Raw genomic sequence first — 27,561 nt, 5'->3', positions numbered from 1 at the left:
TGTTGCTAACTGAATTTTTTTATTCAAGGCTACAAAAGCAAAAGTTTTATAAGACTCAGGACTCCACAATACACAAAGTTGGAACACTCCATTAATGTAATACATCAAGCACCAAAGCTGACAGGATCTGTTCAAGACGTCATTTGGTATGTAAAGAAACCTGTTCCAAGACAACACAGAAGAACCACACAAATGGGCTTCAAACTTATGTCTAAATAAAGAAATATATAGGGAATGTATGAAGGAATGTTTAGGATGTGGCGACTGCCACATACAAACCTGATTCCCCACTTGCACACCTGAGTAATGAAAGTTATCTTAATCCTGTTACCTTGAGTCCTGAATCCCAGACTTTGGAAATTTGGAAGTTTAAGTCTAGATACATAGAACAGTGCATCAGAGTCAAAAAAGTTAAGTCCTACTTTCAACTTCTGTCCAAGGTCGCTAACACAGAGGTAAAACACGAGTGTATAGGTGTCAGGGAAATCCTGCTCTTAAATTTTCAGAGAATTGGAGTTTCGGAGTTTACCTGGTGTTGCTAACAGCAACTTTATTGGAAATAACATATAGAATTGATCATGTTTCTGAAATAAACTGTAACCAGGGTGTTCCTATAGTATTTTGTCATACAGCATGAAACATTTTGAACCTCAAAACAAGACTATGTTATTCAGAATATTTATTGATAACTGTAAAATAATATGTTATTCAAATATACATGTAGAATTAATAACTTTCAGCACATCTTAATACTGCTAAATGAAATCAAGAACACATTGAGGTGAAAAATTATCTTGGTTATTCAAGCTGGTTTTCTCCTATTTGGATTCTTAGCTGTCTTGATCTAAATCAATAGAGGATGATTTACAAGTGTCACGCACTCCAGATAACATTTAATAATGAAATAAAATCTCGTCTGACTTGAGCCTTGCTCATATGTACCCAGAGACTTCACACGTTACAATTCACAAGATAATGGGAAAAACCTGAATGAGAACAATGTAGTCAGCTGCCAAAGGAGTGTGTGATAAAGTCTCAGCTAAGATCTCAGTAAGGCAATCAAGGTCGCTTCCTACAAGAGCAAGCAAAGAAAGAAAGTGAGGGCATTAGGCCTCTCCCATGTACTTTTTGGGGGTGAAGCTCACATTCATCAGTGGTTCAAAACCTCTTCTGTGCCTTCGGTGCTGGAAAAGAACAAGCAACAGAACAAGCATGGCCAGAGCTATAAGTGCTCCTCCAATTGTGGATCCAACCATGACAGCCCATGCTTGGGTTTCTTCAAGGGAACCTGGAAATATGAAACAACTGAAGTGAGGACAGCCCATCATTCAATTTTGCAAGTTACACGGAAGACGCAATGTTTCCTACATGCTGATAATTGTGATTACTTGTGCAGCTTTGTGACCTACTGGCCACGGGGAAAGCTCATAACACACCACGTAACTGAGACACATACCAGAGCTGGAGATGCTTCCTGCCAGAGGAGTCTAGAGCTGAATTTAAACATCAACAATTCATACAAATTAAAGTGTTGCGAATGGGAAAGATTAACACTGACAAAACAAAAAGACCATTCTTTCATCTAATTTGGCCAAAATTATGAATGATTTAAGCAATTCTTTCTATAGTGACATTTCAAGACAGCTGTTTCCAAGCTATTTTGGTCAACAGAAAACCCTCAAATTTTCCTAAAGACCACAAAGCAGCCTATTGTCAAACTTTTAACTAAAAACACTACTTAGTGTGGTACTGCTGACCAGCTCCAGATCGCATCTGCTGATTTTGAACCACTTCTGAAGAACCGCTGTCTTCGAAGATAATATTGCTTATTCCTATAATAACACTGCTCCATTTGACTGAATTTTTGTGTTTTCATTTCTGCTTTCAGAAGCAAAAATTGCCTGCTCTCCTTTTCTGAAGAATTCTACATATACTGAGATGGCAATAATCACGTTTGACAAAACAATCACCAAAAAAAAAAACTCTCAAGAGGACCGCACATATTTAAAAGTTTTTTAGACATATGGGTTAGAGGAGACAGATGGCTAAGGGAGATGTCACACTGACTATAAAAGCAACTAAAAGTCTTGTGTCTCAACCTGCAGTCTTCAAAAAAGTTGAGTACAATCATTCAAAAAATTAGTAAAGTCCCAAAATGAATTGTTTACCTCTTTACCACCTTTCAAGTAAGAATCTGCAATGTATTAATATATGTTTATTTCTAATGTGATTACCTGAAGTACAATTAGCAAGTTATTCTTTTAGATGAAAGAGAAGGGTTTGGATATAAAAGCTTTATTGTCTGAACACAGGCCATACAGACAGGGATAGATACCCTCCTTCACAGTGAACTAACAATATTTTTAGGTGTGAGTTGAGAAGCAGCAGGGTCAAAAGCTGCCCGTGTTCGTCTCTGAGTGCCTCATGCCAAAGGGGCATCCACATTTTCAAAGCAGGAGAGGGGACATTAGTCCAAAGGGAGGAAAACTTAAACTCCATAAGAGGGGAAGTTTAAATTTCCAGGGGAAATTCTGGGGATGCCCCTGAGAAAAGCACTGCAGAAGCAGCTAGCATGCCTCCATGAAGTAGGGCTCCCCTGCATGAATGCAGCCTGAGGACAAGGGTTTCAATCTTTTGCAGTCTATAGACCTTTAAACAGTCTCCACAGATTAAAACCACAGATATATGGTAAGCATTTAGAAGAAATTCCTGCCCACACAGGTTAGATAAGCACCTACTGCCTCTCAAAGTAATACTGGAGAAAGAAACTGCTTAGATTTAATCTTTGGAAAAGGAGCTGAAGCATGATTTTCATGTAGTTCTTACCCTTCTGCCTTTCACAAGTATTTTAATATCTTCTTGCAAAATTTGGATTTTGTGCATAAATACTGTGCTTTCTTGCTATTTTGTCTTTGTCTGATTTATGTCAAAGGTAATTTCAAATGGATAGACAAACCCTAAGACACATCCCAGCTATGGACACGAAAAATCTTTAAAATGGAGGGTTTACAACATAAAACACCCAGGTACATCTCTCCAGGTACCCAAATATTAATGTTGGGTAGTGAGCAGGTGAATAGACGTGCATTTTGTGAAAGGTTCCTTATTTTATATATGCCTGTGCCATGGAAAATGTGAGCTGTGTCATGACTTGGCCAGGAACAGCGTCCTGGGACATACCTGGCAGGTCAATGGCGTAGGTGTAGCCGAGTTGCTCCGCAGTTTGGAAAAGCTCATCGTTGGTCACCGGAGGGAAAAAAGGGACCATGTTATACAGCCGGTTGTGACCGATGGGGGCCAGCTCCTCAGGCCAAGTGTTGTTAGGGGGCTTGAAACGCTTCATCCACTCATCAAAGATGGCATCAGTAAAGGAGTGAAGGACCTGCAAATCCGGCCATGGGCACGCACGTCTATTAAGCTCTTTCAGAATTCAACCACCTTTAAAACACTCAACAAACGCGCAGGAGGAGCATAATATAATTTAGATCGGATTTACAGAATGGGAAACCAGAAAAGCTCATGAGAAGACTAAACTCATCTTCTGCATGGGACATTTTGCTTTACACACTCTTGTTGCTGCTCGTTCACAATAAGATCTTTTCCCAGACAGTTTAACATCAGCTGGCATTGAATGGGCAGGTGAATCTTCTCAGGTGAGGAACCACTGAGCTCATTCCAGTGAATGTGCCTTTCAAATATATTTTAGTCTTTCTCATCTCTGAACAAGTATGGAAAGTTGCAGGAAATTTGACTCCATCATGCTCATTTTAGAGCACGTGCCACCAGCTCCACAGCTCCAGGTGCCCATGAATTTGATCAGGTGAGTTTATAGATCTATAATTGACTAATACAGGAAAGTTGTTTCAGACAACTACTATGAATGTCTGACACTAATTTCTGATGTACTCATGTTTTTTAATTACAACCCTGGGAAAAAACTGGAAAATATCCTATAGAAGATAATCTTTTGTACAAAATTACAGCGTACTGAAATGAATTTCATTGTGTAAGAAATAAACTAATGGAAGAATTAAAGAATTATTAAGGAAACAATCTGGAAAACCACTATGTAAGTGTTTGGACTAATTTCTTAAAAAAAAGATTGAAAACTTAAAGGTAAGAAAGAAATGTATCTACATAATATATAGATATAATATACAAAGAATTTTTATATGTAATGTAAACACTGTGGTTTAATCTAACAAAGAGGAAAATAAATTGGCACAAATTCCTTAGGGGAGAAAGATGTATAAGCAGAGTCGACTACTGGCTTTTTATTTGCACATTGCTATTTGTGCTGCTCATGGCAGGGCAGCACTATTCTGATGCACCAGTGAAATCACATTTTTTCTATTTCCCAAGAGACCCTGATATCAGATGGACAGTCTTTTAGCCTTTAAATTTTGAAGCAAAGAAACAAGCCCCTCAATCTACTGCTTTAAAATAACGAGGCACACTTTCACCTTACCTTGTTGCTGTTAAATTGTAATATAAGCCATTACATTTAGATACCACCTAATGAAAGGATTCAGGGCAGCATGACTCAGAATAGCAGCTCTTCTCCCTAGAATCTTATTTTATATTTTACAGATTACCCTATTTTTCCTTTTTATTCAACCTTTACACAGGTGTGGCAGTGTTCAAGAAAAGATAAAGGATTCCTCCTTTTCTATTTAAAGGACTAATTTTTAGGGAATTCGCTTTACTTTTTCTGCAAATCTCTGGTGAGAAAGGTGCCTTTAAGCCACAGTCATGGTCAATCAGGCTGGGGGTAAAAGGCATACCACAAAGATGGGATCGTTGGCAGCTGCATGAGGGAGAGCGCTGGTCCCATTCAGGAAAGAGTGAACCAAATTATGAAGGCTCAGCATCGGTGAGTCAAGGGCTCCATCTGGTTTATCAAAGCCCTCCAGCGCATTCCTGTGGATGGGTAAAAGCACCATCAAGTAACCACATTTAGCTGAAAAATGTGCTCGTAAAGAAAACCCGTGACCCAGCCAGCTCTAGAGGAGCTGAAGGACAAACCTGAAACTGAAACTGGAATTGCGGAAAAAGGGGGGCCTGTCAAACTCCTGCAGGGAAAGGCACCTCCTGACATCTTCCACGGTGGGCAGCTGCTCACTGGAGCCCTGGGGCGGCCTCCGCTGCAGCGGCCCCTCAGCAGTCCCGTTGCAGAGTGTGACCAGGCGGTTGTAGTCATCCAAACTGAGCGTGGAACAGAGAGAGGCACAAGTCAGAAGAAGGTGATGCCTTGTTTGCTGGCTTTTTCTCACACAGTATAAAGAGGCCTCAGCTATACATGTGAGAGAGCAGAGGTTTGGGATGGACACCTCCTGTGGCAGCTCAGTTCACCTCCCATGGCCTGGCAGATTAATTTGTTGCAGGACTGTCACCATAACATGGCTTTCTGTGGCTCTGCCTCCTCTCTGGAGCATCAGTCATTTAGACCAAAGGTTACCAGGTTCATTGTCCACAGAGAGAGGATGCTTTAAAAAAGGAAAGCACAACTCCCATCACACCTTCTTCCCTTCCAAGGGCTTTGGAAGAAGAGTTTTTGTCAGGCAATGTAAAACAGACTTCAACTTTGAATTGGCAAACTTTCACTCCTGAGTAAGGACTATTTTTTAACTCTTAACAAAAAGAGGAAAAAAATATTGAAATGTGAGCTGTGAGGGTTTCCCTTTCCATCCCTCATCCCCTTTAGAAGAAAAGCAATAGCAATGCATTGCATCTTCTTTTTTCAGGGCCTTCGAGAACAACCTGCTCATGCAGGGGTTACCCAGTAACTAATGGGGAGCAAATCTGTTATATCAGGGAGAGAAAGAGGGAAGGAGAAGAAAAACACTGTAACACTTGTGAAACAAACAAAAAAAATCTGTGCTGTTCAGTGTGAAATGAAACAGCATTTTCAGAAACTTCAGAAGTAAACAAAAGCTCTTCTTGGTTTTACCTTGACAAGGCTGAATTTAGTCACTTCAGTTTTCAAGAAAAAAACCAATGCCCTATTTATCTTTGAGAAAAAGTAGGGGCAGGACTTAAAGCCAACTGGTGCCTAAAGCTGGAATTTCAAGTATCTCTTTCGGTATCCAGAAAAAGAGACTCAAAAACCCTGAGCTTTTGGTACCTCTGTCTGACTAACTGCACACTGCCCCTGAGCTGAGAGAAGAATCATGCATGGACATTGTAACCAACAGCATTTTATGTCACAGCACCCCAATCTTGCATCCGAATCCCCTGTCAAAGCCTTGCTCTCACACAAGTCAGCACATTCCCACAGGGAGCTGGCAGCAAGCTCCTGGCTGGCTCTGTGTTGTTTTTCATGTGAAATCTCAGATACCTCAAAGTCAATCCCCAAACTGCATTAAATATACCAGGGTTAAGGTCTCATCCAAAACAACATAGCAGACTTTTCAGCCTATCTCTAGCTTCCTACATGCCAAAACAGTTTTCTTTTTCTGCTGCTGAGATGAGTTGGGTGTATGTTATAGAGAACCAACACACAGGCATTTCTTTGTTAGAAAGATACTTGCCAACATGGAAACTCTTCAGACTTTTGGCAGCCATAAACTGGCTAAATCAACAAAAATCCTGTACTAGGAGAATCATCTTTAAAAAATATACTTCCATAATACGAGAGAGAAAGTTTACACAGCACTATCTACACATAAACTGGTGGCAATCTCCAGTTTTAAAGAAGATGTCTTGGCTCCTTTCCTGCCACTCCCTCACACTGAGAGAGCAGCCCATGCTGTCAATGCTGAATGACAAGGTTTTGTCCATATGCGAACTTCCCCTGGATATTCTCATACCTGTTACAAACCACTTGCCACTGGGAGAACCTGGAGCTCAGGTTGATCAAGCCTGGGTCCTCTGGCCGTGATGCTCCAAAGAGCTGGTCGGTGCAGATGTCACACTCGTTCCTACCTGTGGCAAAGTTCCAGTACGGCAGCGCAAAGGACTCATTGCCCATCAGACGCTGCAAGGGACGGAAATGCATTAGCTGGGAATCACCTCCAAAGGAAAGAGAACGAAAGGGACTCCTTCAAGCTGTTTGACTGGATAGTTCACTCTATGTGCATTTCATTCTGCATTTCGGCTACCTGCATTTCACAGTGCCGCTCCAACTCCTTCCAAAAGATTGCGGCATTGAATCAGTCTAAGCAAAGACATTGTCACTAGTTCCGCTACTGTGGGACTGCACTTCCTTTGGCCATGTTAGGCTTTCTGTCAACTCAGAGACCAGGCAGGAGAGCAGGAGTAGAGATAAATAGAGCCTTAAGCAAGTAAGAGGCTTTGAGTGATGTAAGTGGGTAATGGGTAAAATTGTGCATGTGGTTGGCTTTCGTTCCAGAAAACTGGCCCTGGGGAGGAATCAGAACTTGTGTTAATAGGGGAGTACAGTGCATTTGATTGTGCTTGCTTGCCAGATACGATTTCACACAAGCAAGATCCTGCAACTATTTTGATAAGCAACCATTCTCATTAGAGATCTTAAGGCTGAAATACAGCAACATTTCCAATACAGAAGTCATGCAAATGGAAATGAGTCTATGCTTCTGCAACTGACGCTCGGGCATGTAAACATATATTTGTTTAAAAGGCATATTGCTAAATACATGTATGTATTAAATGTATAATACGTCATATTTAGAGCTGGTTTCATTGGAATGGTATCTCCAATATCAGCCAAAAATATCAGTTACCAAGTTTTACATGAAGGTGTTGCTTCAATCTTATTAATAAATACTGTTACTTCACATCTTCTATCCTCTGTTGTGGAGATGAAGGGAAAAAATCTCCATGATAACCTTCACATCACTGTTCACACTGAGAAACCATTCAGTCCTCAGCACTCAGAAAGCACTAATTTCACTTAAAACAAAAAAAATAAGATCAGTAAGCAAATACACCTGGGACTTTGGGGGGAAATCTATCGTAGGAAGTAGCTTACTCTCGGCTGGTTCAACAAGGTGACAGAGCAAAAGGGAGAAGCTGTGCAAGGAAAAGGAGAGGCTGTTCAGCTAACCTGCAGTTCCCTCTCCAGCCACAGCAAGTGGTACCTATGCCAAGTAACGAAGGCAGGTCCTTGGTGGGAGAAATCAATACCTTTGAAGGGGCGGCCAGGACCTACAAAAGAAAGATAAAATAAGTGTTTAGGCTTCAAACGAAGCTGGAGAGAAAGACAGCACCTTCTTTTATTGCCCGGAGAGGAGTTAAACAAGAACCTTCTGCTCTGCATCTTTGAAAAGAGTGCACACATCAGAAGCTACATCACTTACTTGGGACAAGTGAAACAAACTCCTCTGTGAATATTTGCTCCAGTGCTTCTCAAAACTTCACATTCCCTAAAAAGTTGGACATTGTGAAGATTTCTTCCCACTTTAGTGGATTTTGATTTTTAAAAAGCAGTTTTACTTTCTAAAACCCTATCTCCTTGCTAATATGTGCATTATCTCATTCTCTTGCTCTGCTGCAAGACTTACACCATCCATCTATTAAGAGAACCTCAGCATTTTCCATGCCAATAGTAATCTGTAATCCTTTTCCAACTTTCTTCAAATTGTGCTTGTTATTTCTTGTATTGTCCTTTTGCTGGGTGAGTGGTGAGAAGCTTCAAACCGCATAGGGGTTTATCACTGTAGAAAGCTTCAAGCCATATATGTATTTATTTACCACTGCAGCAGCACTAGAAGTTGCCCCTTTCCCTTTCCACATGACTGTCCTGTCCCCTGAAGGACCTTTGCTCTCGCTGGACCACAGACTGCTTCCTTCAGCCCTGCAAAATGGAACTGTGTCAGAGGGGCAAACTGAATGAAAGCCACCGCAGAGTAGCAGTCGCCCTCCAGCAAGGAGATAGATATGGGCTGTTCAGCTTGCACATGGGACTGCCAGGTAGAAAAGCCATACTAGTTGGTGCTCCTCCTACAAGAAGTAGGCTTTGGGGAATGGGGCTGGTATAGGTACTTCTGTCTAGAAAAGCAATGAGGACTAGTAATCTGGATTTGGGAGAAAGCATGGGGTTAGATACCCAAACCTCTAACTTAGGTTGGTTTTAAAAGGTGACTGTGGATAGTCAGGCAAATCCCATTCTTAGTGATTTGGTGAAGGCCACAGAAAGCAGTAACACTCTGGTCCCAAATATCTCTGCATGGTCTGTGCCTTCACCACTGCAGAACTTCTTTCCCACTGCCACTGCACCTACCTTGTCCTATGGACTGGGAACATCTTTCTGAAGTCAGTCACTGCCTGACCACACTTCAGTTCACTCAAGTGAAGACTGTGCATTGCTCTCTGTCAGATTGAAGATGCACCAGGAGTGCAACTGGTGTGCTCCAGCTGCCATGGGGTGGGGGGACCAGACCACAGCAGGTCCAAAGGACATCTCCCTCGATTACTGATGGCCACCAGCTTCTCACCACCAACTGTTTCTCTACAAGTCTCTACACCAACTGCTCTACAACTCTATACCTACTACTGGGGCTCAGTGCTTGATGAAGCAGCACAGCTGTGTTAAGCACACACCTTCGTTCAGCAGTGGTACTTTCACCTTTTCTTTACCTGCAAAGCCCATTGGAAAAGAAAAGCACTAACCCAATAGCGTGTCTCTGACTGAGTAGTAATGAAGCCAAACAAAGTAGTTATAAATACTACAGTTGGCAATCTGTGGTTCCTCTCCGCTTGGACCAAGCAGACTTCTCCAGTGCTGAGTTGCAATGACATAGTCCGGGTGAATGGTTGTCTTGGCACGGTCTAGAGCATCGAAGAACTGCTCTCTCTCCTCTGCTGTCAGGGAGTGGAGGTCCTTCCTGACAACTGCTGGCTTCCTCCTGTTGCATTCAGGGCCGGTCCAGCCAAACTTGCATTCACCACAGTTGTAGCCACTAAAGTTTCCTGGATCAAGAGAGAACAATCAGTCATGATGTTATGAATCAGGGAAAACTAACAGTGAAATGCAGAAGAATTAAGAATTAGTGCTCTTCTTCCCCAGAGATGCAGGTTCCTGGAAAGGACAGCAGCTGAGCAGAGTGGCAGCTTTGCCAGTTGACTAACCAGAAGGATGGCTGGCCCGATTCCCAGAGTCACAGCAGGGCCAAGAATCACACTCAGCCAGCTGGGGAAGTGCTGGGTAATGGGCTCGACGCCCTGAGGTGCTCAGAGCTCTGCAAAGCCCTCAGGCACGTGAGGACTCTCACTGAACAGAGAGCTGAGCAATTGAGGTTAAGCCGGTGATGAAGTGCTTTGCTCGACTAGCTCTCAAGTACTCCTCTGCTTCCAGGATCAAACCCAAAGCAGGGTCAGTTCACATGGATCCTTAAGCACAGAAAAAAAATCCCTAAACAAAACAGTTCTCCTAAGGACAAAACTTATGAGAAACTAGTGCCTCTTAACAGTGTATCTGGGGCCCAACACAAACCAGGACAAGCACCAGGGTTGCTGCTGGTCATGCTTTAAGCATTACTAAATAGTGCTGCAATAACAGCCTGAGAAACACTGCACTACTGTCGTTCCCTGCTGGCACCACTCCTAAGGCAAGTAATCAGGTCCGCTCTGGGATATTAGCTCAGACTCTCTGATGAGATGGAAAAGCCCAGGAAAGCAGAGCTTGCTTGAGTGTGGCCTCTTGCACGCTGTGGCAGATAGCTGGCAGCAGCAGAAATGCCCTACTGCAACTTGCTCCCGGTTTCTGGGGAAGACGGGGAACAGCCGGCCAATTCCTGCGGTACACACCTGCCCCCTGCCTGTGTGCTGGCAGGCTGCAGCAGTGTAGGACAGTGGGCAATGCTGCCGGGCAGGGGGGAGCGGAACGGCAACCAGCGATCCTCTGGGATCTCCATGCAGTTCTCAAAAACCTGCACTGACTCCTTAATCCTCCTTAATCTCCCCTCCAACTCCCCACACACTCACTCCACAACAACCATGCCAGTTTTTTTCCAAAATGCCACAAAATCTCAGTGCTCACCGCACGTATTGGTGCTGCTAGATCCAGGACTAACATGGGGATGAGGAAGAGTCTTACGAAAAGTTCCCAGATGGGCAGATGTCCCTAAGCTGTGGGCTTGAGCTTATGACCAGAACAACAACTAATATTAAAGCAAGATTTCAGATTGTTAGGGGCTACAGGGCTTATTACCAAATTCAAAGACCCCCAAGGTTACAAGGGCTGTTACCAACAAGGCTCCGAAGCTTATGTCTAGCTCTTAGGGTAAGGGCTGCTGAACTGTAAACATCTGTGACAGACTCCTGTGAGACCTGCCATGATATGACGATTCACTGTAGAGTTTGGACCAACCATAGGTTGGTTATTGTTGCTTCAGAGCCCCTGAGATCTCTAAGTTTACATGTTATCATGAAGCTGAGGATCAGTGCTAAGGTTAGGGACCACAAGCATGAAGACTTCAGCAAAGTTTTGGATCATGCACATCCTGATGGCATCCCATGAGGACAATTTCCAGATGTATGGCTTACGCTTGTCATGATGCAAGTAGAAGCAGCTGGGTTCAGCTGCCATGTTCCAGCTATGAGGGAAGGCACCCAAAGCCAGGGGTCTGCACTGGCTAAAGGCGATGAAGACATACTCCACAAAAAGCAAGTAGGTTATAGTTATATGAAACAAGATGATTGTATGGATGGCATGGATGGGGGGGGGGGGGGAGGGGGGTGTGAACATGGAAGATTTATTGGATCACAATATCCTCAGGGTCCCATCAGAACAGCACAATTACTGTTATCATTTGGTGTAGTCCACTGTCTGTGGCTTGTTCATTCTTCATGCCTCAGCCTAGCTATCAGGGCCCATCACATACTCCAGCCTGAACTGGCCAGATGACAAAAATTAGGAATATCTTGCAACATTGCCTAATCAGGCCCTGTATACTTCTCAAGTTTCAGTCATGGACCATGAACTTCTTGAAAGCATTTGTTGACCCCTCACACTCAGGTACAATCCAATCCTTAAGAGAAGGAGGAAAAAGCAGGAATTAACCATGAAAAAGATCTGTCAACAACGTCTTTTGAGACTGCCAGTTATTCCTTCAGTCATTTAAAGGACCCTTCTACTCACAGTGCTGGATAAGCATCAGAGTGAAATACAGCACTAACAGAACCAAAGTTAGTGCAGGGCCAGGTCTGTGCTGTCTGGGCTGGTACTAGAACAAGACACTCTTGGTCACTTGTTGAGGCTGTGATGGTGCCTATTCCTCTCTCAGGAAGGGCCCTCTGAATCTGTGCAGGTCTTGATGCCTGAAATCATTTTACCAGACAATATCCATATTTTAGGTATACTCTATGCACCTCCTCAGGCTCTGAGAAGAAAGTTGCAAAAGCCTGAAATGATGATTTATCTTCATGGGAAGAAGCTTTTCTCCAACTGTATGTATGTGGAGCCAGGTGGAACAATGACTTCTCACCTGTTTCCCTTGGGCAGGTGCTAATTATATCCAGTTGATGCTCTGCAGGATTTTCTCCTGTAACCACCCTATCTATTAGGGAATTAGAGGTGTCCATTCTTTCCATCACTTCCCCAGTCACTTTTCAATGGGGAATGAGCTAAGTGAGGAGGACTGCAGTGGAGACTTGCAAACAGGAGACAATTTCCAGGCAAAGTGGTATTTCACACTGCAGTATTTCTGCTGATTGTGTTGAACATTTTTGTCACATCCTCAGGTCTATTTGGCAATGTTCTATTGTCAGAAACACACAAAACAACAACACTTCATGATATCAAAACTTGCTTTTTGTCATTTTCTTTCAACAGACTCTGTGCATCACAGGACTGCCATTATGCAGCAGCTGAAATGGCAAGAAGCTGATGGAGGTCTGTGGGATTTCCCACATTGCGAACAGAAATTACTGCAGTAATCAGACCCAGCTTTCTCATGACCCACCCAAAACACTCTTTCAGCATTTGTTTCTAAAGCACTCTACCAGGCCTCTGATCTGGAAATTATGCATTACTGTTTCCAGAAAGTTCATTTACTGCCGTGTGCACTTCCCACATGACAGTGTTGTGAAATGGTGGTCTCTTGCAGCTTACCTTCCTTGTCTGCTCTGCTGGTGGTACAGCTCTAGGAGAGCAGGAAAAGTAATCTCATGATAGCAGTATATAGCACACAGTAGATATTTTCAGTAAGGCAGTTAGACCCTTTCAAGATCCTTTTGCACACAGGAACTACAGGAACATGGAAGGGTTCATGCCTTAGCATTTTTTCACCTTCAGTGACTAACACATAAGAACCCAGTGTACTGCTTTCCTGAGGCTATGCCAGGAACAACAGAGATTATTATCATCTCTTGTGGTTTCCAGAGAACATAGTGTGGGAGGTCATTCTGGTACACAGCAGGGAGATCATATCTCTGTTGGATGATCCCAGCTTGTTCCACTGTTTCCAGGAATGTCCATTTTGCTGACACTGGTCAAAAAAATCATCTGCATCTTCTCCACTAACCTTTTTGTCTGGAAATGGGATCACATGCCTTGGGAGCTGTCTTCTTCTGTACCTAAACTCAGCAACATTTAAGGTGCTCTTCCTCAGTCAAGTTGGGTGAATCTGGCTGTTTCTGTAGGCACTGTGACCATGCTACTTCTCCCAGTGCGTCAGTCCATGGGCACGGCACTGAGTAAAACACACTTCTAAATGACCTGACACTCGGTATGTGCTCATAAATATCACTGGTGTATGCTAACACCAGTCATCACACACCACTGTAGCTTCTTCTCAAGCCCAGAGGTTGCCTGGGCAACCAAAAAGCTTCTATTAAAAAATAGAGCAAAGTTCATCACATGCCCATATGTAAACCTTAGAAAGTGGAAGCAGAAAAAAAGAATGATAATTATGTTTAAGTCCTCAGTGAACTCAAACTACGTCATTGTTTAACCACTGTGACAATCTGCATTAGCAACCACATGACAGACTGCAGTGGTTTTTCACAATAGTCTTCTGTACTGTGTTTTTAAAATGCTATACCAGACCTCTATCCCAGCAGTACAACATTATCATTTAGAATTCAAAATAGCATTTAGTTCACAAGACTTCTATAACAGTTTTCTTATAAACTAAATTTAGCTATCACTGAAATATTACTTTATTGTGTAAACAGCTACAAGTCTCGATATTCAAGGTTGGACTCATGTACCCATCACTTGGTCTAATTCAACACGTACACCTTATTCAAAAACAAATTAGCACATTCCCCTTCACACAGTACTGCACACTGTCAGGATCTGTCATCAGGTCATTTCAGTTTAAGAATTTATATATATTGAATAATATCAGGTGCACCCAAACCAATTGCAGAACACATTCAATCAATTCAAAACTGAAATTAGACGAGAACTAAAAACTCTTTGCTACCTTCCAACTACGTTCATGCCATAACCCCGTTTTTTTTTTACAGAGATGATATTTTTGCTGAAACCAACACATTGAGTGAAATGTGCAGCATCCTGACAACAGACTTGCAGTTGCTGATTGACCATGGCCCTTGGCACAAAAAGTGGGAAGCAAAGCTGGATCTTTCTTTTGTTCTAATCTTGTTCTATTTGTCCTTAGTTAAAGAAAAACTAATGCATATTATCTGCTGAAGCCTAGCAATGGAAAAAAAATTATCTGATCCCATTATAGCCATTCATCCATACTTGTGTTTGGGATTTTCTTTCTTCTTTTTGGTTTGTCTGGTTGTCGTGGGGGGGATTGGAGGGGCAGGGGGGTAGCGGTTGCCATAAATATTCAGGACCCAGACCTGGATAGATACCAAATAGCCATTAGCTATGTGACACATTCAGTTGGCACCATCTAACCAAATTATCAGCCACATGGTAGTTGGAGTTCCCATAGCTTATCATTCACACAATTTCTAAACTATAAATTAAACAGTGCCAAGATGGAACATGACTGTTTGTCTTGTTAAAGTGCTAGAAAGAGCCTTGGTGGGGTTGGAGTTTGCACAATACAGGAACCATTCCAAACAGGCAGTTTGCACATAACATTCACTTGGAAAACAGGACACCTTAATAGCAGAGATGTGCACTGTTCCATGTCCCTTTGAATGAGAATGTTTAAATTATGTTACCATATGTTACCTACCATTATGTTACACAGTTAGCATAACTTTGGATGCCTAATAAATACCACACGTCACGCCACTTACAGCTGGTGTGCAGACAACCAACCAGTGTATTAAACTGAGTGGAAAAACAAAACACAAAAAAACCCTAGTGGACGCTGAGCCACGATCACCAGCACTGTAAAAGCATCAGATCTAATTCAAATCCCACACGGCTGTGAACTTCTTAGCATTCTCCCGGAAATGGTTTTGCATACAGCATCAAGCAGAGTACAGCCCAGGAAAACTTTCTGAAAGTCATGCTTAAGGATGCCTTTCACTTACTGTTTTATCACTGGTATATTTAGATTTAAAAAACTGCAAAGAGAGAGAGGAATCCGAGGGTTTTAAAGAGACGAGGGGAGCAGCCAGCTAAGAAGTAAGGCTGAAGGAAAGGACGCTACATTCTGTTCGTGTAACTTGGGATCCAGTCCTGCAAATATCAAATCCCAGGGCTTATCTCTACTTGGACAAGCAAATTAACGTCTGACTATGCAGACCGTGTCTGTCTCCACTGCTCTTCCAATTTATTCCCAGGTTTTGATGCTCTGATTAACTGCGTAAATATTGGTGTATGTCCATGTGATTCAGTGTTCTTCTGACCCAGGATCTGTGTCTGTTTGTGATACCTGACTTAAGTTTTGGAGGTATATAAGAACCTTTGAGATAAAAAAAAGTGCATCCTTTTTTTTTTTTTGCAAACCATCTGGAAAAGTCCTTTCACACAGGCATTTGAAATACAGTCAAGGAAGAGATAAAAACTGATGCATACTCTAAAGCCTATTATTTTGAGGCGTTTCGGCAACACCATGTATCCATTTAAGTCATCTGCCACTACCTCTCTGTTTCCAGTTGATAACTGCACTGGAAAATTTAACCTCTGGCTGAAACTCTCTGCAGTGCTGCCTTCTCAGATTGGTCCGGGCTTTTTTTGGTAGTGAGAGCCAAGGTATATTTTAGACAAAACAGTTCAGCTTGTTCTAAGAATCAGGCTGAAGGAAAGCAGTTTATTCTTCCCATGTTAGAAAATTCAAACAACTTGATGTTTTCAACAAGAAATCCCAGGCTTCATTTGAAATGGGCCTAGGAAGAGACTTCAGTGGCTGGGACATGCCTTTTGCCAGACTAGTGGTGCCATCTCCTGCCAGCCCTGCACAGGAGTCTGGGCTGACGGTGCAGTTCCTGCTCATTTTAACCCCCCTTCAGCCAGGGCTGCTGCTGAGAAAGGATCCTGATACCTTATCCTGCCCTGAGCTCACCTTCCTGCTCACTGCCTCCTGCCAGCATTAGTGAAGTGGTCTCATCAGAACCTTTTCCCTTTGGCCAGGTTAACCTTCAAGCACATCTGCTCCCAGATCCATTTCACCTCCAGCATGCAAACTCAGGAGCCTATGTAAAGTCACAGTGAGAAGGAGTAGCTGGAGATGAGGAGGAAAAGCGTGGGATGGCCTCTTTGGTGGTTGTACAGACACATTTTGGATCAGTGTAAGAGACAGATTTAGTTAACAAACCTGGGAAACGCCCTGGCCTGACATCAGGAGACTTGCAGTGCACAGGGCTATGTCATGCTGCAAACTACTAGTCCATGAGGAATGAATCTTCAAACAATGCACACCGATCCAACTTCACTGCACCTGTGATTAGATCAGCAGTGATAGAGGTTTGAAAGCAGCACTGAAAGGTCCAGAACCCTGCAGAGAAAGGGGATCACTGGCTACAAGGACAACTCCACAGGCAAAGAGGAAAACATAAAAGCTCATGTGAGAGAAAACACTTCTTCAAACCTGCTGCTCTGAAAAAGTACTAATAGTATTGTCAATATGGATGAATTTTTAGGAAAATGGTAATATTTGAAGCCTTCTTTGTGCCTTACACCACCAGGAATGTCTCTGGCCTTTGGAGCAAGGTTAGTAGACCCCTCCACCCCCATAGCCTCCCCCCAGCACCCATCTCACCTGTGCATCGACAGCTGTGGTTGAAGAACTTGAGGGGCCACCGTTCCCGGTCATCCACATTTTTGAGAGTGTAGGGGCCACTCCAGGGCTGAGTGTCTGCCTGCACACCCTCGCACTGTCCCCTGCCCTGCAGGGACCCGCAGATATTGCCTGGCTCTGTCCCCAAGGGCGGGCAGCAGCGTTTCAGGCGAAGGGCTTCCACTGTCATGCAGACACGGGGAAACTGTGCCTGCACCTGTGGGGGACAGCAGCAGCTTAGGTAGCCCAGCCCAGCCCAGAAGAGCCACCTCAGGGTTCCCATTACAGCTGGGTGCAGGCTCTGCCTCCCGGCTGAACCTGAGTGAGAAGAGCAGGGAGATCTCTACTGTGGGACAGCCTGGCCTCACCACAGCTCCATGCCCCGGCCAACCAGGATAATAACTCTTGCTGCTGAGGATGCTGGTGTTGGGTGTTTGTTTAATCCCGGCCTCTAATTGCCTTGAATGCAGTTCAAAAGACGGGTGCTTTGACTCTGTGGTGCCTGCCCAGCAGCCACGGCTTTGAGCAGGGTTTATATAGAGGTTGGGAGAAGCCCTCATTAGGGGGATTAGCACAGCACAAATCCTCGTGTTTTGCACATGACATCAAGGGCAGAAAAGATGCCAGTGTGAAAGCAAGTTCTGCAGGTTCTTGCAGCTTGTCAGGAGAGTGAATGCCTCAGATTTATTTCTCCAAGTCTTTTATGAGCTTTGAGAAATTGATGGTCTTGTTTTAGCTGAGGTGGCTGGAGAAACACATTTATTCTTTTAATCAAAACCCTGTAAACAGATGATAAATAGAAGAGGAAACCTCTTCTCTTTTAGTTCATTCACTGCAAGATAATACTTTCCATTAAAGCAGTATTAGTGGAAACTAACTGGAAGTGCAGAGGATAGAGGTGCATCATTAACAAAAATTAATAAATGTGGTACTATAAATTTGGGATGGAGATTCCACCTGCCAACTGCTGAACTTCAGTGCTTGCACTGAAAACATCTGAGTGGCAAGCGAAGAAAGGTTTCCTTCCTAATAGCCTTATTGCATGCAAAATAAATTATTTACCTGTTTTAAAGAGTGAATGGTCCTTATTTGCTCTCAAATCCTTTCCCCATCATTACATCAGAGGTCATTGTAGAGCTGGTCTGGCTGTTAGACTTTCAGAACTGTCACAGCTGAGCATTTATTACCCACCTGGCAGGAGACAGTCTATGAGATTGATCCACACACCAGACATGCACGTAAGTGGTTCTGTTCAGTACACTGACAAAAATATCCTTAAAAAGCTCCTAGTATGCAGCATTTCTTGCCCTAAATGCAACTCCTAGAGCAATAAATTTAATAAACAAAAATAAAGTCATGATAAGTGGTTCTGTGAGTCTGAAGCAACAGCTATTAGTTCAGGTCCACCATACTAAATAAAAACTGGCAACTCCCCCTGCTTCACTGAAAGCTTTCACTACCTTCCCCCTCCACAGAGCTAAACAACAGCTCTGTTGTTTAGCCATTTTTATAAGCATGTATAATGAAAAAAGCCATGGTTGTGTCTGTGCTATTCAATATGGATGTTCAACCTCACCATTCTGCCACAAGAAGTTTTTGATCTATGCAGCAAATTATTGCCATCATATAGACTAAAGAGTTCATCCACACTGTGGACACTGTCATCAGCACTTCTAGGTTCTCAGATCTTTATATCAAAAACTTACTCTTTGACAGATTAACTATGATTCTACCTCATTTATGGAGGCATAAAGCGAATTAGCAGTACCATGTATTCTGAAATGGGTTTCAACTCGCCTCACTTTGGATTCAATTTACCTGGAATTGGCTTTTGTCTGCTGCTCTTGACACAACATGTGAAAAAGACAGAAACTGTGAATAGGCACTGGAAAAACATGTTGAAGAAGCTCAGGAGTTATGAATGGAAGCACTGGCTCAAAAACCATCTGAACAATACTCCTCCCCATCCTACTCAGCACCCAAATACATCTCTCTGGTGTGTGAAGGATCTGTCTTTGAATCTGTGTTAGACAATGTCTTGTACCAAAGACATTGGTTACCCACATTATCCACATACTATCTGAAAGCAATTAAAGTGAACACTCACTTATCAGCATCACTGAAATTAACTCAAAACATACAGATAGGATTCAGCTAACCAATCAAACCCCTGAACTGATGGGTCTATACAAAAATAGAAATATGCGTCCAAGCAGCCATTTTAGTCAAAGATGGCTCAATTCAGACACTGATAGGAAGGTTCCTACTGCTATTTGAGACCCTATACAAGACAGAAAGAGTCAGGGCAGAAAAAGGGGAGGTACTGAGGCAGGCAAGATAAGGTAAGACAAGAAAATGGGCTTCTAATGTAGTACATGAGGAAGGAGAAATCTGCTGTTTTCAGAGAAGCTGGAGTGTGGAGAAAAGGAATAGCAGGTAGAGGATGACATGGAAATTACTTAGTGTGCAGGGGAAAGAGAACTGTGAGTAGAAGAGTGGCACACGTGTCGCTTTTATTATGACTACTTCCCTCCATCACAACTATGTAATTTTACAAAACTGGGAGCACACTACAGCATGCTCTCCTGGCATAGATGTAGCACTAGTCTCTGGTCCTCAGTAATGCATTAGCAGTTTAGGAGGGGGGTACCCAGACAAATGGAAAAAGGACAGACAGATCCCACATCCTGGCGTCACTGTGTCGCCAACAACGGTGGTTCTCTGCTGCTGCATGACACACCATGAGGAATACACTGAACAAAATTACAAAAAGACAGTTGTCTTTCAGTTAGTCATTGGGAAACCAGCAGGCACTGTCTGTTCCTTAGTGCATCACTACTGAGAAGTTCCTCCATTTTTCCCACGCAATCACACTTAAATAAAGGAGCTGTTGTTGGGGCTGCACAGAATCAGCACTATTTCAGTTTGCAAATTAGCATCCTGAATGGCTTTCTATTTACTATCGAGTTTTACTACATCTTGAAAAATGAGTAGTGCTGTGTGTTGGTCCTACTGCCCTGAACTATCAAGGGAGGACTTTTCAGGCATCAAATCTGAGCACATGAGCCATGCCAATGATCCAAACTGTGACTGCACTGCCTTATCCACACGCACTGGGCTTGCATGCCACAGTTTGGCAGACAGGGAGCTACAGGGGTGGCTTCTGTGAGAAGCTTCTAGAAACTTCCCCCATGTCCACAAGAGCCAGTGCCAGCTGGCTCCAAGATGGCCAAGGCCAAGCCCATCAGCAAAGGTGGTAGCACTTTGGGGATAACAGATTTAAAAGGGGGAAAGAAATTACTGCAAAAAAACAACTGCAGACGGAGGGAGGAGTGAAAATATGTGAGAGGAACAGCCCTGCAGACACCAAGGAGAAGAAGGAGGGGCAGGAGATGCTTCAGGTTCAAGAGCAGAGATTCCCCTGCAGCCCCTGGTGCAGCCCATGGTGAGGCAGCTGTGGCCCTGCAGCCCATGGAGGTCTACAGGGGACCAGAGACTCACCTGAAGCCTGGGGAGAACTCCACACCAGAGCAGGTGGATGCCCAAAGTGGGCTGTGACCCTTTGGGAAGCAGGCTCCTGCTAGGATCTGTGGAGAGACGAGCATCTGCTGTAGCAGGCTTGCTGGCAGGACCTGTGACCCTGCAGGGACCCACACTGGAGTAGTCTGTTCCTGCATGACTGCATCTGTGGGAAGGACTCATACTGGAGAAATTCATGGAGGACTATCTCCTGTGGGAAGCACCCCAGGCAGAAGCAGGGGCAGACTGTGAGGAGTCCTCCCCTGAGGAGGAAGGAACAGAAGAGACATGATAGACTGACCACATCCTCCATTCACTGTTCCCCTGCACTGCTGGTAGGGAGAAGGTAGAGAAATTGGGAGTGACATTAAGCCCAGGAAAGGGAGAGATATGACGGGAAGGTGTTTTCAAGAATTTATTTCTCATTACCCCACTCTGATTTGACTGGTAATAAGTTATACTAATTTCCCTGAGTCTGTTGTGCCCATGATAGTAACTGGTGAATGATCTGTCCCTGCCCTTATCTCAACCCACAAGCCTTTCTCTATATTCTGTCTCCCCTATCCAGCTGAGGAGGGCATGACAGAGTGGCTTTGGTGGGTATCTGCCATCCAGCCAGGATCAACCCACCACACCACACATCTGAGCTACTGGGTCAGGCTACCACACCTGAAACTGTGTTCAATTTTTAATTACAATAGTTAGGATTTATGCTGAAAGTACAAGAAAACAGTATTTCAGCAACCTTGCAGTCTGGATTCATGCACAGGGTCACCCCCAATAGAAAACTTCTCAGCCTGTCATCAAAGGCTGGCAAAGAAATATATCCATATGCCAACACATTTTTGGGATAAGTACATTCACATATTTTTGTGGCAAGAGAGGAAATAAAGAATGCTCAAAGGTACAGAAAAAGAAATCACTAAACACAATTCACACAAGTAATACAGAATTCCTGACTAGTAAGTAGGCAGCAAGTTCACATTTTCTTTGTCAATGACACTATTGTTTCTCAGGCTCCTTCTACTGTACTCAAGTACCGATTAGTATCAAGCCAGAAAAGTATTTAGCCTGTGGAATTTTGGAAAGAATTTTGGTCAAAATAAAACATTCTACATATAAACTTGTGTGAAAACCAGTATATCAACAGAAAGAATAAATAAATTACATGATAATTCATAATGACTTAAGAGATAACAAGAAGAAAGACAATTTTGCAAGGAAAACTGCAGCAGAGGCTTTCAGACACCTGTGTGTGTTCTACATTTCCTGAGTCTCCTAGCAAATTTATGTCCTTGGGATCTCTCAACACAAGCTACTGCCCTGTCAGCACCTTACCCTTTGTCTCCCTGTCCTGTATGTGGGAGAATGAGGACAACATCTGGGAATGTCAGAGCAGCTCTGAAGATCTCATGATCCTGCTGCTGCACAGAAACCCTCTTCATATGAACAGTCTCATCATCTCCTGGCTTCTCATATTTAAGTTATTTATCCAGTCCTTTTCTAATGCATGGAATTATTTTCCTGAAAATCAATTTATATGCTACAACATGTTCACATGTTAGAATAGAAGAGCAACTCAGAGAAGAACAATCTGCTCAGGTCTCATGGAAAATACACCAGATGAATGCAGCCAGGAATTAAACCTAAGTTAAAGACAGTTTCACAGTCTTCCATGAGTTTTCTTTCCTCAATAACCACAAGGCTGCTGTACGCTATCAGTCTGGATGCTAGATACTCAACCTTTCCTTGCGTCACCAATTTCACATGTCATCTTTTTGTGGATTTACCTGTAGGCCTCGAAGTGACAGAGAATGAAATTTATCTCACCTGATGTTAGACTTCTCTTGATTACTGAAATCTACACTTAACCAGTCACTCAGGGTTTCCTTTGTAGGATACTCTCTTAATGGAGAGAAATAGCTGGGTTTAGGTGCAATTCACTTGGCCTGCTTTCTGTACTCACATTAGGAGTGTCTGAACTGCACCACACAAGACCTAAACTCAATTTATTTATTTCTTGTAAAGGGAGCACTGGTTTCAGTGGTAGGTACCCAATATGCATGAGAGGTCTACATTTAGACAGATGAATCCCTCTTGGATTCTTCATGGATTCCTCACTGGGCCTTGTGGTCTGGCTACACTTGCTTCCCAGTAGTCTGGAGCTGACTGCAGTGGGAATTACTTAAAGACACACATTTCCAAAGCTCTGAATTTGCTAGCACTTTGCTTCTCCCCTCCCCAAAGACACGTGCTAGCTGAAGCATGTACTCTGCACAGCTTGCACAGGAAGGTCCTACACTCTTACACTGCTCTGGTAACACATGCCTGCGTCAGCTCTGCCAGATCTTTCCACAGCCTTAAATAAACATTATTTGTAGACACATTTTTACACTTTTAAGTCAGGTGTTGCCTTACTGTGGTTTTATGCATTTCTGTCTGAGATAATAATTGAGTACTTCCATTTCTTTTGTAAGATCTTTCTTTCATCCTACTTACTCATTCAAGATGTCTGAGAAACTTCTTCGGTGATCATGCTAGAGTATCATCATTTGGTTTATGAGACTCAGAACTCTGTCACTTTCTAACTAAACAAGCCAAGCACACTTTTTCCAGTGCCCATATTATGCAGAAACATGGATATAAGCTTAAACAAGTTATAATTTAGATAAACACAATGCTGACTGGCAGATTAAACTGCTGCTGTGGTAACCACCTACCCAAAGACATCTTTATCTTCAGAATTATTTCATCATCTTCTAGCCCAGACTCACAATAAAGGCAGACTTAGAATATAAAGTGTGATTCACTTAAGGAAGCCAGAATCTGGAAGGTAAGAGAATTAAATCTCAGTTACCCTGACATTCAGCAATACTCTATGGAGGGAAAGAAGCACCTCCAGGGAACAACACACCCCATTCTCAGACAGACCTTGCATCTTGGCAACATCTTCTGTCCTAATTTCTCTGCCTTGATCGTAAAAGGAGGTGAGGGTGACTAGTTTGAATTCAGACAGACACTAAAATTCTAAATGTCTCTGAAATCCAATGAATATCACTAAATGGCTGTGGTAGGGGAGGACCTGATCTACATAGAGTAGATGTATGTCAGTTTACAAAATGTGAAGTGAAATAGGTAGGATAGAGTCTCTCATCTCATCAATTCAGCTGGCAACAAATCGGCCCTGTCACAGGGAAAGAAATATGAAGAAGGAAATTCAGATCTGGCTCCGTACCGCATTAAAAAAAAAACCTGAAAGATACGACAAGCACAGTATTTGAAATAATATCAGAAATTATAGAGTCATAGTATAGTTTTGCTTGGAACCTTACGTTCAGCTTTCCAGAGCCTGTTCCAGAAGACATTCTTCTCTCACAGTTTTTACTCAAAACACTAATGCTACTACTTATCCCAATAGAAAATATTAAATGGAGCAAAATATATTCATCCCTCATTATATGTAGTCTAAATTCCAAGACCATTGTTGGACAAAGTAATGAATGCTCCCTTGCTTTAAGCAAGAGGATGTACACACATTCAAACAAAAAATATAATGTTTCCCCTGAGGTTCACTGAGGAATAAAGACAGCATTGATGACCATAGCAGGACTGAAGGCTAAGGTTTCACTTAACTGCCCCAAATTTGCCTTGTTAACTGTACCATAAATTCTCTAGTTCTACGTTACAATGGAATATGAGTCCTATATTCCTAGAAAAGCATAAAGTAGGAACTCTGGAATATATCACTGGGAAAGAGAAAAAAAAAAAAAAAAAAAAAAAAAGGGGGGGGGGGGGAAAAACAACAACCACAACCCAAAACTTCCAAGGAACGGGATCAAAAAATGCCTCCTTAAATGAGGTTCCTGAGCTGAACTCAAACAGGATAAAGCTCTCCTAAACTTCTCACTCACAGGGGGGCAGGGGAAATAAAAGACTTGAATACAAATTATCGGATTGTAGAAATGCATCATCAGCTGAAAATTTTTGTTGTCTTTTTAACTGCATTTATTTCCCAAAAAATTGAAAAACACCATTCTAGTTCTTCTACAGGATCAGAAACCAAATACACTATAACTAAGATTTGTTATTAAAACACAAAAAAACCCTAAATGTGACTCCCGAGTCATGTTTTCTAAACCCCTTGTATCTGTCACACTATGTAACTAAATGAGATTCACCAGATGTCCATAAACAGTGAGGGAGACAAAGTCAGAAACCTTTCAGTCAAGAGACAGAAACAAATCTTCTCTATCAAACAAACCCAATTTTTAATCCAAAGAGAAGGAAATTTTACTGCTGAGAGGTAGAAAAGACAGAAACATATATCAAGTGCAGAAATTCCTTCAGGGACAAGGAGGAGACTTTTTAAATCGGGTAGATGTGCAACTTAGGGGACATGGAGGAAAAAGAGGAGCATTTCACACGAGGAACACCTGAACTTGAGCCTATGGAAAACACCAGGCACAGCAACTTTTGTCAGAAACTCCAAATAGAGGTATTTCACAGTAAAGCTTTAAGCTTCATTATTTGTCGTGTTCTGTGACTGCAAGTTCTTGCAGCCTGCAGCAGAGCTAGGATGTGGGGTACACCTCTCTCCGATCCTCTCCTTCTGCCCCAGTTTTCATTCACTTAAAAGCGGAGCCAAGGATGGCCATGGAAAAAGCGTGTGGACCAAATCCCCAGATTTTGAATCTTTGCATAAGGCTGAAAAGACATTGTAAATTTTTTTTTCCTCTGAGTCCCTGTGAGGTGTCAACTTCAGTATTTGATGGACATTTAAAAAAGCATATGCAACTATATCTGTAGCAGCAGAGAAGCTTCCCAGCTGCAGAGAAGGAACTTTGTGACGAAACATAAACGCTTAGTTAGACAGCCTGTATTTGTGTCCTAGCAGGGGGTTTCCTCTTTAGGGAAGAAGCTGATAGAAAAATAAATGGAAATGTTTGCTGGCAAGAAGAGCCCTAGAGTGCAGCAAAAACGATTGTGTAAAGAAGGTACAGCTGAATGAAGAAATGCCTGAATATTCTCTGACAAGCAATAAAGCAGCAACACTTGAGGCTTTTTCACAGAACCTGCCAAACCACATTAGAAATCTGCATCAAGCCTGCAAAATCAAACAGACAGAAGTTTAAAAATTCCAGAATTGAGGTTATCTCTTAATTTTATCCTCTTCTTCCACGTAAGACTTTAGGCTTTACTCAGTGTGTGCAATCTAAATCCCACACCAAACAAAAAAGATATTTTCTTCTCAATGTCCCCATGGCTATCATCTTTAGTATTTTGGTGATCCACAAAATTTCTGTTTAACATCACAAAAGCTCTGAGAACGGGTTTACCATTACAGGTAATATTATCTTTACCTTTAAAACAGAAATTTCAGACATTACCACAGCATATATTTGTCATAGATCCATGTGCCTGAGTACTCCTGCTAAAAATCAGACACTTTGAGGGGGTGAGGGTGACCCACTCTTTTCCTGCCCCTCAAGGAACTCAGAGGCAGGGGGGACCAAACCTCCAGAGCAGCACTGGTGGGTATAGCCAGACGACTGCATAAAAGCAGTCTTGGGGCCACACCCAGGCCCCCCAGCTGACCAGCACCTGCTGGCCGCTGTCTCCACTGTGTCCAGCTCTTCCCTCCATAGCAAACGACCTTGGGACAAGCTGTCTGTCAGGGTGCCACTGCACAAGCCAAGCAGAGAGTCAAAGATCCAGCATCCAAGCTTGCACCATGACTCTTTTATTCAGCAGTGTGGAAAAGGCCAAAAAGTAAGCACCCATTCTCTTTTTTTCCTTCTTTGATCACATATCTGCAGGAAATTAATACCTCCCTAATTCATCCCCAAAGCACCAGAGAAGTCTTTGATGAATAACTGAAAACTTTTTGCAAAAAAATTAAAGTATTTTTGATATCACACTCAGAGGAGTTGTAAGTGATCATTTTAACATTTCCTTCTGTCCCTGAGTACTCAAGTGTGCAGTCTTAATGTTATTTCAAAACCTTAAAAAATCTTTAGGAAAAATAGTAATATTAGCAGTTACACTACCCCTTATCTGTCTTATTAGTAGGGATCTAAGTACCACTACCCTTGCTTTGTACTAAAAGGATGTTTGTCTGTAGTGAGTGTTCCTCATACTAGACAAGTAATTCAAATCAATGATGTGATGCTGTGCTTAGAAAAGGACCAGCGACACCTTTTCATGCATAGATGAAAAATGCTGAACAGAGAAGTAAGGAGATGCTTTACTGCTGCAGTAGTGACACCAATATTGAAAGTCCTTTTTCTGTGTATTGTTCTGATGTCAGTGTATTAAAAAGGTTACCAAAAAAATTACCCAAAAGCAGGAGAATATGTCTTAAAGAATCAAAGAATTTAATTTCTTTAGCTTACTGAAACAAAGCTGGGTGCTGACTTGGCAGTTTTGTGACTACCAAATGCCAGGTACGAAGAAGATCTCTGATCTAACAGAGAAAAAGTTTAACAGAGGGCAGGACCAGATTAAAGTATATATTTGAAAAAATTGCAACAAATTACCAAAGACAACCAATGAACTCTCTGCCTCTTCATGTCTTCAAATCAAAACCAGACGCCCTCCTTAAAAATATGCTTCAGAAAATCCAAATTATTTTTCTCAACTTACAAGTCAAGAAAGGAACAGGAGGAAACAGATGAACGGCAAAGACTAGGTGACATTAATTACCAGATCTCCTGGCCTCGAAGCTATTCCTTCAGCTTTCTGTGAAGTAAAGTAGTTTCAGCCATCTATTGACAGTAGAGGAATAGTGAGGTCCGGGAAATTTTGAACTGCGCTCCAGATTTTGGCAAGAAGCAACCACTAACCCTTCTGTCCTTGTCCCCGTCCCAGCCCTCTGGAGCCACCCTCTCCCTCCCTGTCCCTTCCCTCCCACTCATCCCGCCCTTCACGCACAGTTTCACTTTCTCTTCTCTCGTCCCTCCCGCCGTCA

General features: G+C 42.7%; 1 protein-coding gene across 2 annotated transcripts; it reads right to left on the bottom strand.

Moving 5' to 3' along the window:
• Window positions 1–27,442, bottom strand: DCT (dopachrome tautomerase). Of its 2 annotated transcripts, none has more exons than XM_042043768.1 (11): window positions 27,297–27,442; window positions 20,577–20,662; window positions 18,138–18,266; window positions 17,058–17,854; window positions 9,592–9,891; window positions 8,027–8,127; window positions 6,810–6,976; window positions 5,026–5,205; window positions 4,785–4,920; window positions 3,181–3,382; window positions 1–1,288 (listed from the first exon to the last, which is right to left on the bottom strand). In XM_042043768.1, the coding sequence occupies exons 4-11, from the start codon at window positions 17,356–17,358 to the stop codon at window positions 1,107–1,109; spliced, it is 1,569 nt and encodes a 522-aa protein (XP_041899702.1). In that variant the 5' UTR covers window positions 17,359–17,854; window positions 18,138–18,266; window positions 20,577–20,662; window positions 27,297–27,442; the 3' UTR covers window positions 1–1,106. The 2 variants fall into 2 exon arrangements, with proteins under 2 accessions (XP_041899702.1, XP_041899711.1); XM_042043777.1 differs by having other exon boundaries at window positions 17,058–17,292.
• Window positions 27,443–27,561: the final 119 nt, after the last annotated feature.

The sequence above is a fragment of the Corvus kubaryi genome, unplaced genomic scaffold (assembly GCF_017639235.1).
Source record: "Corvus kubaryi isolate FWS band 111438036 unplaced genomic scaffold, C.kubaryi_AGA036_p1.0 133, whole genome shotgun sequence".
In the NCBI taxonomy this organism is placed as follows: domain Eukaryota; kingdom Metazoa; phylum Chordata; class Aves; order Passeriformes; family Corvidae; genus Corvus; species Corvus kubaryi.
Note: the sequence above shows the minus strand (reverse complement) of the source record. Positions and strands in the feature narration are given on the sequence as shown.

Bases quoted from the DNA above. Each gene is read 5' to 3' on its own strand.
- DCT (XM_042043768.1), bottom strand. From the start codon at position 17,358: ATGGGAACCCTGAGGTGGCTCTTCTGGGCTGGGCTGGGCTACCTAAGC. The intron at 5,206-6,809 runs GTATGAGAATAT...TTCCACGCTCAG, and splicing joins TGGCAAGTGGTTTGTAACAG to TTTGGATGACTACAACCGCC. The intron at 3,383-4,784 runs GTATGCCTTTTA...CCGGATTTGCAG, and splicing joins CCAACGATCCCATCTTTGTG to GTCCTTCACTCCTTTACTGA.